Here is a 12,208-nt window from a genome sequence, read left to right on the forward strand (position 1 = left end):
TCATTTCTTTTTATAGCCTGGGTCCTTTTGTCCCTTCACAGTGGCATCTGCTTTAAGGTCATAGTCAATCTTTTTCATTAGAAGGTAGAACATCTTACAAATAAGAGCCTTTGACTTCTTCTTGGAGTCATCTGAGGCATCACATTTTATTAATCACACTTTTGACCTTCTATAATAGATGTTTTATCTGGCTCTTCTCCTTAAACCATGGTACTTTTAGCCACCTTAGAAAGTGCATTACAGGCTCCCATGATTGAAGAAACTGGGGCCAAGAAAATGCCAGTAAGTTGGCCAAGCTCACACAGCCAGTTATCAGCATCCTGATTCCTGGCCCCTGCACTTCCCACTGGGGCAAATGGTGCCTTTCAGACCCTACCTGGTGGCATCTCTTGCTCTGTCTCTGCAGTACAGCTTGTTACTTTGTACTCAGAACTGTTTCTTTAGAACTATCATATTCCTGTGGTCTCTTATAGCTTATATGTTGATTCCTTCCAACTGAACTTTAAAAAATTTTGCTTTTCTTTCCTACTTTCTTAAGGGCCTAAACATAGTCACTTTATGTTCACTTCTACCAAGAATATTCTCGGTGTTTGTAACCAGCCTATACTTTTGAACACCACACCCCACCCTTCTTCCCGAATAAATGTTTGTTCCATGTTAATGGTTTTAAGAATGGTATGGATTGTTGCATGAAAGAGATTGCTGCATGAAAATATATCTGTTGTCAACCCGCATGGGTTCCTTTAACTCCAGCGACACTAACTGATCTTTTGTCTTTCATACTGCATATCCAACTCAGAGCCCCGGCCTCTTCTGTGAGGGGAAAATGAGCTGCATTCCTAGGGCTGGTGAGAACTTAGTGGCGATGGCAAGAATAAACAGTAATCAGACAAGATTCCATTTAAAACATTAGGGTTGCAATGTGTCATCCAAAGCTGTAATAATAAAGGCCCATTGGTCCCCAGTAGAGCACAGTTTAATTAAATGCATTCACAAGACAACTTTACCTTAACCTTGTAGAACTGATGCTTTCCATTAAAATATTTTCTGCTTGGTCCTTCTTTTACCGTATAGATGCCTTGAACCTCCGAAACCGACAGGTCATCTGTGTCACTCTCAAGGTCCTCCAGCATCTGGTTGTGTCAGCTGAGATGGTCGGCAAGGCCTTGGTGCCTTATTACCGTCAAATCCTCCCTGTCCTGAACATCTTTAAGAATATGAATGGTGAGTGAGCCCACGAGTCAAAATGTCTTTTAAGCCAAAGAAAAAGGGAGTGGTTTGAAGTAGAGTTAATTAGCAACATGTTTAGGATTTATTATTGCATATAAACCATGATCCATTTGGAGATCTAAATAGCATATTCCCACCCCTTCTCCAGCTACTCCCTAGGGAAACAGTAAAATTAACAATTTCATTTATTACTCCTCACGTACAGCTTACTTACTCAGTACAGAAGCGCTGAAGCAGTTCTATAAGCTTCCAATAATTAAATTGTGAAGTTTTTTTAATGATCTTTTGAATACATTAGTAAGTTTTGAGTTTGTTCTTTTTCTTGGTAGTGATTCTACCTTTAGATACTTCCTGTTACAATTTCAGTCAGTTTTTTTCCATTGGTTTAAGATGAATTTTTAAGCACTATTATTAAAATGTGATAAATGGTTTTGATGATTCATTTTTTTTGTAGTATTATTCTGTAAGCTTTGGAAAACACAGATGAATTCAGATGGCTCTATTTTACCCTAACAAAGATATTAGCAAGGTTTTGGTGACCCTTGGCAGGCAGCGGATGCACATCTATTCATTAAGAGTGTGATTTCCTTGAAATGATGAGTCTAATTTTCTTTTTTGTTGTTAATTTTGAAGTTCCATACTTCTCACATGCATGGTATAAGTCAACATTGAAGGTATTTCCTGACAGTGGTATCAATAAGTTAGCAATTTAATGGAGCACTGAATGAAACTTTTGCAACATGATCTGCTCATCGTACATTCAAGAAAAAAAATCAAACAAGAAGCTGAGTTTACGGCAGCTCCTGCCACAAACAAACTTTTGTTTGAAATCACTATTTTTTATATTATTACTCAATTGCTATTATGTTTGCTCCAGGCATAGACTATTCAGGAAATCACGGAATTCTCAAAAAGCTTTTAGCTCTCTTTCAATAGTAGAACCGGCTTATATGTTAAATACTATAAATATTTAGAAAAAGGACTTCAAACTGGAGTTATAGGAGCTTACAAATGCCTGTAATGGAGTGCTTGCAATGGTATTCTGTTCAAATTATCTGAAGAGCTGTGGGTAAGGTGAACATTGAGGCAAGATGGTTAGTCTTTAAGCAAAGTAATAACTGGATTTTAATAATTGACTCTCTTATTGTCAAAACTTAATGTTTTAGTAACAACATTCGTACATTTGGAAAATACTTATTTAAATAGTCTTCATTCATAGTTCATATTTTTACCATATAGTAGCAGCAAATATCCATGAAGTTGTGGGAGACTCCTGATGTGCACCTTGTTCAATTAAGGTCCATAAAAGAAACTCTAACTACACACCTTATATTTAGATTCTAGTAATTTGAGGGAGATAGAGATAAAGATGTTCTGATAGAGATGAGAGCATTATTAAAGAGATGGAAGCATCAGAGAACAGCCACCCCCAAATGTCTTAGTTAACATTTTTGAAGTGTGAGATTCACTAATATTTCCTCAGTAATCCTCATGCAAACCTATGATGCATGTACTAGTACTATTTCCATTTAATAGTTGTAAAAGTTGCCTCTTGTAGCTTTTCTCCCATGTGAACATTTGTTTCTGTACTTGATGATCATGGAAGATGAGCCTGAACACATTTCTCCTTTCTTGCCTGAGTATCTAGGAATAGGTAGCTACTGCAACACTGCTTTAATGCTTTTGTTGGTCACACAAGAAAAGCTAGAACTTATATCTAAGCATCATTCTGTATCCCTGTATAAAAGTAGAAAATCAGTGATGTTCAAAGGACAATTAGAATCTTTCTTTATCCTCAAGGAAATCTATAAAGATGGATAAATATTGCTGCCACAAAGACAGATAAATCTTGTTGGGAGCTCTAGGCTATTAAATAAAACAATTGGTTTCTACTGCTTTCTCAGTATAGTTTTTCTTTAAATCTTTAACTCACAGGTGTTCATATACTTAACAAAGAAAATTATTGACTTTAAGAATAAATCCCTAGTAAGATTTTATCAATGTGGGACATTTAAAGTTCATACTAGAGTCCTTAATTGGTTCCAAACTCAGCTAATTCTTTTGGAGTCTTTCTAAACGCATGCACCAGGAATTCTACATTTAAATTATTTTTCTCCTTAACATTTTTCTGACATTTGAAGGGAAAAATATTATCTTCCGCTTCATTTTCTACTTATCTTGGAAACCTGTCACAACAATGCCAGCCTGCAGTTTGCTGTATTTTCAGAGGGTCCTATTACAAAATTGGAGCATTCTAGCTATAAAAACTTAAAACTGTTCCTTAAAGTAGCTATGTTACCCCAGATCCAATTCTTTCAGAAAAAAAAAGCTCATCACAGGATTTTCAATTACATTAGAATTTTCACTAGAAAAATGATTTAGCTTTAATAACATTTTAATAAAGCCTGCTTTATGATATACATCACAAAATTATATATACTTATTTTATGTAAGCAGATGTCCTTAGTAACAGATATAATTATTTACAATTAAAATTACATTAGAAATTGACAGTATGTAGCAGTAGAAAAAACTTATCTTAAATTTCAATGTATTTGAGAACAATTGCACATTTCTGTATTCCTCTTTTTTTTGTATTTCTCTTTTATGTAAATCAATGTCTCGTTAAACTCAGATTCACAAATATTTCTTTCAAGTCCCACTACAAAATTCTTTTTAGAATGAGACCAGATACAAGTGACAAAAAAGAATGAGAGAAAATATTCTTTCAAATAAAATGACCTGTCTGTCTATCAGCATCCCCTCGAAGAGCAAACATTAGATCAGTTCTACTGCCTGAAGTTTTTACAATGTCTCCTGTTTTAATGTCACATGAACTTCCTCTGAAATAAGCAATGGGGGTTGCAGAGCCAGGGACCTGGACATTGGCACAGTGGCCCATGTGAGGAGCCCAGGCTTCCAGTCTTTTCAATGACTAGTTGGAAATCAGGTAGGGCAGGGAGGAACAGTCCATGCTTACAGCACCAATTCAGGCCCCATCTACACGATCAGAACAATGAAAACTTAGAGCCAGCTGCACTAGATCATTCTTGTTCTAGCACAGAAAGTGGCTATATCCTCTTGAGTGTTCATAATATTTTTCACAGAGTTTAATTAGGCTATAGTTAAAACAAGAACAGATAAATCTGAGATGTGAATGGTAGTGTAGACTAAACAGTAACATTTTGGAGCCAGAAAAGCTGTGCCTTCAGGCAAATCCCTTAAAGTCTCTAATCATCAATTTTTCTGTCTACACAAAATATGCATCGTAACAACTTTTCATTAGGGTGGGCATAATTAGAGACAAGGTGTTCAGGGCACCTTCACATGGAGCCTGTCCATGACCAGGTATTAATGAGAGAGCCATTATTATTACACAACATTATATACATATACAATAGTATATATTATAGAAGAATATCATGCTTTATCAATTATTATGTAACAACACAACCAGGCAACTGAAAGTGTTGTGTGTGACCCATAGCGCTCTCTCGTTGGGTGACCTGTCGCTTGGCCCTCTGTGAGCCTGTGAGTGGCATGTGGCCTCCCAGTCTCACCAGCTGCGTCAGTGCCTTTGCTTCAAATGGTTCATTTTGCCTCTAATTGCCAAATGCAGGGCGAGTGGCCAAATAAGTGAAAGACTCAGATTCATTCACTGGTAACAGGTTTTCAAATCCATCCTTTCCTGGCATAATCTTTCAGCTTGAATATGTGACTGGTGTTTAGGGAGCATCGTATTTACAAAAGAGAAATCTCTTTCCAGCACAGACAAGGAAAGCCTGGGCCAGGGTCCTCTTCGAAACAACCAAACTGCTATCTAAGCTTTTGAGCTTATTTCCTTGCATTCTAAACAGTGAATTTTGGACGTAAAACATGCTGTCTTTCCACTGACTGCTTTGAGGGGAAAGAGAAAGGGGAGCTCCTACAAAATATTCCTTGAATGCATTTGTCATACAGCCAATAGCAATTTATTCTTTCCTATGTTCTTTCACAACTGTTATTAAAGGTTACAGAAAATTAAAACAATAGGAATCTTCAATTTATAGCTTTCAGAGATGAAACTACCAAATTAATGTTGCAGAGTATTACATTTGAGGAGCATGAGCCAATAAATGCCATTAAAGCATTTACAGCTGGAATATGGGCTCCGCCAGCAGATTAGGGCTCTCCGACAGGCCTGTTTACCATATTTTGGTTCATTTCTAACAGTACCAATAGTTCTGAAACAATCCCTACCTGAAAGATTTCAGACTCCAGATATCAGAGACTCTGATAATGTTGTAAATTTATGTCATGAATTATGCAAAAGTGAACATAATAATAAAATATCACGTCCCCACATTTGTAGAAATCAAATAGCTTGGCTTTATCTAAGATAAATCTAAGATGTATACCATTATAGACTAATAAAAAGTTCATTAAAGAGACTTAAAATTTTAATTCAGATGCAGGCACATGAAAACATGTAGGGAATGAAGATGCCTGAAGTTTGCAAAATTTTAGGATGTTTGTACAAGGTCTTTGACCTGTAATTTAAATGGCTTCTAAAAAATAGAAGTAATTATTTTATGTTGATCATCTTTTAAAACAAATTCTAAGGAGAACCTAGGCCTTGTAAGTCAACCTGATTCAAACCCTCCTTGATAACCCTCTTTGATATTCGTGTGAGTTCTCTGGGACCAATTCTTATGCTCTTTTCAAACGTTGATGAACTTCTGGGAATGAATTGTCTACCAGACAACAACAGCAGCAACAAAACTTTCAGTTTTTCTGTCCCATAGTTGATGTATATAAAGGTTATTTCTCCTCACAGAGATTTACATTTAATTTTGGAATTAAAGTTCATTCCCCATGGAATTCTGAACAATTTTGCATTCATGATTTACATTTTAGAAATTTACTTCAAAGTCCCTTTGAAATGGTTAAATGTGTTAAATTTGAACCATGAGATTATCCTAAATTCACGGAGGAAATTATTAGAACTACAGCCCCCCACATTTCTGAAAGTTAGATTTGGAATTGTCATGCATATATCTAGTCTCTCTGAGCACTTCCTCCACGCACGCTGAACTCATTTGTCTACAGAGAATCCTGAGATTATAAAGATGGAAGATCCATGTAGGAGTCCTTTGGTCTAAGAATATCTCCAATTTACCAAATTATACAATCATTACTTCCACGAAGGCAAAATGTTTGTGTTGGTCTTTCCTTTTCTTATGTGGAGCTTGGCACACCTAGTAGAATCAGGTGCCTAATATGTGCTCGTGTGAAATTAGTTCACTAACTCAGCCTACACAACCAGTACTTATTTATTCCATCTTGTCCAAGCAGCCTCACTACTTCAAGGGGTAGCCTGTTCTACTTCCAAAGAGAAAGGCAGCTCCTGTTTTGAAAGGAAATTTACACCTAACATTTCCATCTGGTTCACCTCTCTCGTCTAAACTACACAGCACAATGGTTAATCCTTTTCCACATATAGCAAGCCCTCGGGAAATTATAGAAAACTTTCCTTCCCCCTCGATTCTCCAAGTGCAATATCCCTACTTCTTCCAAGCATTCTCTATAAGCAGAGCTCCCAAAGCCTGGAAAATCTTTGACGATGGGGACAGAGGACTCATTTCTACAGAAACAGATGGTTGTGCAATGATCTAAGTGAGAGGGCAGCCCAGGACAGCAGGTGGTCCTGGGAAGGGCTCAGGCCTCCCTCCCTCACCTGTTGCCCCCACGCGTGGTCAGCCCATAAAGACCTCTTTACCATGGTGAAACCTACACATGCTTATGAGGTTAAACGCCTTTCCTCTTCACTGAGACTGCTACATTTGAGTCTATTTTCAACCCAAATCCACTTATAAAAAGCATCAAGGGAGTGGGGTCAGTCACAAACTGTAAATTACGTCTCTATGTGCTGTTCTCTGTAGACCTCCCTGGTTGCACCTGCCCGGAGGGAAGGACTATTCTGAGTTGTCTGTAACCTGGTAGGGTGATGACTAAAGAAATCAGAATCCAGCTCTGAAGGCTGTGTCTTAGCTTCCTGGAGCCACGTAACAAATTACCATACACACAATGGCTTCAACAACAGAAATGTATCATCTCCCAGTTCTGGAGGCTACGAGTTAAAGATCAAGGTGTGGACAGGGTCGGCTCTCACTGCAGGCTCCGGGGAAGCCTCCTTCCTGCTGCTTCTGGCTTCCTGAGGTGCCAGCGTCCTTGAGCTTCCGGAGGTGCCAGCCATCCTTGAGCTACTTGGCTTGTGGATGACGTGTCACTCCAGTCCCGCCCCATCTTCATGTGGCCTTTCTTCCTGTGCATCTGTCTCTGTGTCTCTTCTCTTCCTATGAGAATACCAGCCCTCATAAGGATTGGATTAAGGGCCCACCCTACTCCGATACTCCAATATGACTTTATCTTAACTACTTACATTGGCAATGACCCTATTTCCAAGTAAGGCCACATCCTAAAGTTCTGGAAAAGACAGGAATTTGGGGGAGACACTATTCAATCCAGTCCAGATGATATAACTCTTTCCTATAGCCTGTGGAGAGAAAATCTCATCTTTGATAAATAAAGGTAGAGGTTTTATGTTCATTTCACTCCTTCACATTGCTGTAACTACTGATACTGAGCCTGCTCTGCGCGGACTAATGAAAACTCCCCTTTCAACAACAAAAATGTCATGCCTTTTCCTTTCAGCAGGAAGGGTTTGTTTAGTTAAGAAAGAAACTGGACCTGGATAAGTTTTGAGTAGGGGAGAAGCAGGGAATTGATGTTTCTCTTCTTCTTCAGTAATGCTGCAAACTAACCAGAGATGGAAGCTCACACTTCCAACAGCTCTGGATGCTGCCCTGGGGATCCCATAGCAGCACCCCAGGGTGCTGCTGCACCAGCCCAGTCTCCAGGGACCTGGCCACGGTGAGGCCGGTTCACCTGGGCCTGTCCCGGCCCAAACCAGCTGGGCAGGAGGCTCAGGCCCCTCTGTGCCCGAAGGGGTTTGTACCAATAAATGCGGGTCACCTGGTGGACAAGGCAGGGGAAGATGCTTTGGGCAGATGGAATAATTTGTGGAGAAACAAGAAATGGGACAAAGCATGCAGCTGCCGAGCACAGCACTGAGGAGCAAAGGCTCTGGCTGCAGTTTTTCTGGGTTCAAACTCTGTTTGCCAGCTGTGGCTTTTGACGGGTTATGTAACAACTCGGTGCCTCAGTCTCCATAATTTAAAAATGAAGTTATTGGGAGGATTAAAGCAGCTCATTGACTTGCAGAGAACTATAAGAAGGTCATTTTTCAGGAGTATCTACTTGGAGAGAAGGAGGGGAATTAATTGTGGAATCGAGTGTAAGTGCTTTGAAACTAGCGTGTTAGGTAAATGTCTCCTACCCGCAGCACAGGATTTATGGAGAGAACCGAATATATGTGGCTTTATGTGGTCCTTCCAAGAAAATTAAGTGAAATTTATATAAGTTAACATCATAATTAACATCTAAGATGATTAGATATGAAATAAATATTCAAGAATCAATACCTTTCCCATATGCCAGCAGTCAGAAATGCAATGCAAAGTTCATTTCCTAGATGCTACTAATTCCTAATTGCAAATATTCCAACCCAGACAAACTTTCACTGCTCAGCTCTCCCTTCCCCTGAAGACAGTTTAGTTCCTTCCTTGGCCCTCTCACATCATTGCAAAGAAGGGCTGAGTAGTGACCTACGCACAGGGCTGCATCAGCAGGTTCACTGGCCTGCCCCAGTGAAGTGGTGAAATCCCAACCTCTTTCCACTGTGTTCTGTTTTCGATTGGCCCTTATATTTGTGGTTTCTCTGTATAAATCTCCAAGTTGTCGTGTCCAGGTTTCTCCTGGACATCCCCATTTCACCAGCATCTGGCTTTACCACTGTCCCCACTTATGCAACTTTACCTGAAGGGATCAGACTGCCAAGAGGATACTGAGTTGCAGACAGGTTCATGGCCCAGGCACATCCCCATTGTTTCTGGACCAGTGGCAAATGTGGTGTATCTAGAATGGCTTGTGTAGGAGAATCCCATTCATTGGTTCTGAAACGGTGATGAAAGGTGTCCACAAAAAGACTCACACTCTGTAAAATATTTAAAGAGGCTTCTTCTGAGCCAAATATGGGTGACCATGACCCAAGGCACAGTCTCAGGAGGTCCTGAGAAGATGTGCCTAAGGTGGTTGAGTTACAGCTTGGTTTTTATATGTTTTAGGGAGACATAAGACATCAATTGATATGTGTGGGGTATACATTGGTTTGGTCCAGAAGGGTGGTGGTTTACAGGTCATAGTGGGTTCAAAACTTCCTGATTGGCAATTGGTTGAAAGAGTTAAGTTATTGTCTAAACACCTGGAATCAACAGAAAAGAGTGTCAGGGTCAAGATAAGGGGTTGTGGAAACCAGGTTTCTTATTATATAGATGAAGTCTCATAGGTGGTACCCTTAGAGAAAATAAGTTTTCAGATGTTTCCTAATCAGACCCTTAAAAGATGCTGGACTCTCCGTAAATCTCTTCACGACTGGAAGGGCATGGAATGGGGAAAGATCTATTCTGTTAACAGAGATTCTTTATAGATACAACTTTCTCCCCACTAAAATGAGTTTTCAGGCCATTTCAAAATACAGCAAAGAAACACATTTTGGGGTGAAATATTTTGATTTTCTTCTTTGTCTGTCATGTGAGGTTATGCCAGAGTCAGCCTGGAAAGTAAGCCACATTATATAGGGTTAAATGAAACCCCTCTGATGAGATTTTATGGTTTGTGGGGCGTGACTCTCCAGGTCCCTTAGATAGGAATTTGGGCAAGACAAGTAAAAGGTCAGAGTTCAGTCCTCAAAGGGAACTGCAGTATGGAAACAGCAGCTCAGGATGGAGCTAGAACTGGCATGCCCCCTGCCTGTGTGTGGAACAGGCCATGTGATCTGAAGCCTGCTTCTCAGCCTGTGAGCCACCCTACTGCCAGTCTAGGGACCTCTGGGAGATATCTCTGCTCTTCCCTCCAGATCCACACTCAGATATCCCATCCTTTCAGTAACCTCCCCTGACTCCGCCCCCACTAGCAGAAGAGAGGGCTCGCCCCTCCGGTTATTCCCAGTCTGCCTTGCTGGGTAGAGGTCCTATTTCTTGTATCCCTCCTCACCAGGCGGGAGAGCCCAGATGCCAGGTGACAGTTGGGACAATTGGCTTTTGGCTGGACCTGTTTTCAAAGCCATGTTTGGAATGTGTGCTTTTGTTACAGGAAAGGGGTCCTGATCCAGATCCAAAGAGAGCGTTCTTGGATCTCACGTGAGACAGAATTCAGGGCAAGTCCATAGAGTAAAGTGAAAGCAAGTTTATTAAGAAAGTAAAGAAATAAAAGAATGGCTACTCCATAGACAGAGCAGCCCCAAGGGCTGCTGGTTGCCCATTTTTATGGTTATTTCTTGATGATATGCTAAACGACGGGTGGATTATTCACGTCTCCCCTTTTGAGACCGTATAGTGTAACTTCCTGATGTTGCCGTGGCGTCTGTAAACTGTCATGGCGCTGCTGGGAGTGTAGCAGTGAGGACAACCAGAGGTCACTCTCATTGCCATCTTGGTTTTGATGGGTTTGGGCCAGCTTCTTTACTGCGATTCATTTCATCAGCAAGGTCTTTATGACCTGTGTCTTGTGCCAACCTCCTATTTCATCCTGTGACTTAGAATCCCTTCACTGTCTGGGGATGCAGCCCAGTGGGTCCCAGCCTCATTTTACCCAGCATCTATTTAAGATGGAGTTGCTCTGGTTTAAACGCCTCTGACACCTTGTCACCCCTCCACCACTCTGAGGTACCCCAACAGGGATCCACAGACAAAATGGCTGGGTTGTGGCTGGTTTCCAGTGCTTGGCCAGTGACATCCCTCCTGCTAACTGAGAACTGGTACATTTCCCAATCAGAGATTGCCACCAATTCAGCTAAGGCCTTACAGATCTGCCTAGAGAAATCTGTATAATATGCTTTAATGTATTTAAATGCTCAAGATGGGCCCCAAATGAGCAGGCATGCAGATATTCGCCCAAGAGAAAACAGCGTTCTTTTCTATTTATGCAACAGAAAGTTTTACTTAATCTGAGCAAGAAAGCAAATAGCAATTTCTAAAGCTTTAATTTAAGGAGGCTTCTCTATTCAGTCAGCTCATAATTTGTAGTTTTAAGTCCCCTAAAATATCACCTATTCTGGATTTGCTGATAATTAAGAGTTCATTCTGATTTTCCTTTATATGCAAATCTTCCATGAGCACCAACTAATGACTTTTTAAAGGCCTCTTTGTGGACATTGCAGAGAAAATAAGAATGTCACCAAGTGTAATTGTTATGTTGAATATCACTATTCATGCCATCGTTAAAAGGTCCGTTTAAAGGGGGTGAGAGACAAAAGCTAAGCTTGACTGGGTGGAGGAGCCTTTCCCTGCCACTGCGGAACCCCTCGCAGGGGTGGGTAGTGAGGGTGAGTAAATTGTTCTGCCCTCCCCTGAGTTCCCAGGCTCTTTGAATCACACGTGCTCTCCGGGAGACTGATGGGAACGCGCAGCTTGCTTCGCTCTCAGACCTTCTCTCCCCTCCCAGCGCGGACGGGCTCCAGGCTAGGAGCTCGCAGAGGGACAGGCTGTGTCGCCTCGCCTCTCCCTGCCTCCGTGTAGGAGTTCCCCGCCGCAGAGGTCAGGAGGGCGGGAATGACGCGGGAGCCGTGGCTGCCTGGACTCCAGGGCGGCCCCAGGGGCCGAGGACAGCCCGGTGGAGGCGGCTACGGCTGGGTCCGAACTCACCGCGGCCTCCCCTGCAGGGACCTGTGTCCAGCCTCCACGGCCCTGCAGCTGCATTCGCCTCAGCCTCTCGTGCTGGGATCCCTGGGCCCTTCTCGATTCCTATCACACAGGGTCAAAAATGCCCCCACCCGTGCACGCTCGCCGTGAGAAACCCACTCCCATGCCGAGCCCTGATC

At 41.4% G+C, this 12,208-nt stretch overlaps 1 protein-coding gene across 5 annotated transcripts in view; it reads left to right on the forward strand.

Moving 5' to 3' along the window:
• PACRG (parkin coregulated) overlaps positions 1-12,208 on the forward strand; it is a 590,797-nt gene that overhangs the window by 356,849 nt on the left and 221,740 nt on the right. For all 5 annotated transcript variants that reach the window (XR_008503040.2, XM_054490453.2, XM_054490457.2 and 2 more), the window contains exon 4: positions 1,075-1,224. Coding sequence is in view for 4 of the 5 variants with exons in the window: in XM_054490453.2 (XP_054346428.1) it covers positions 1,075-1,224 (150 nt within the window). In the remaining variant the exon portion in view is untranslated. The remainder of the gene's footprint in view (positions 1-1,074; positions 1,225-12,208) is intronic.

The sequence above is a fragment of the Pongo pygmaeus genome, chromosome 5 (genome assembly GCF_028885625.2).
Source record: "Pongo pygmaeus isolate AG05252 chromosome 5, NHGRI_mPonPyg2-v2.0_pri, whole genome shotgun sequence".
Classification (NCBI taxonomy): domain Eukaryota; kingdom Metazoa; phylum Chordata; class Mammalia; order Primates; family Hominidae; genus Pongo; species Pongo pygmaeus.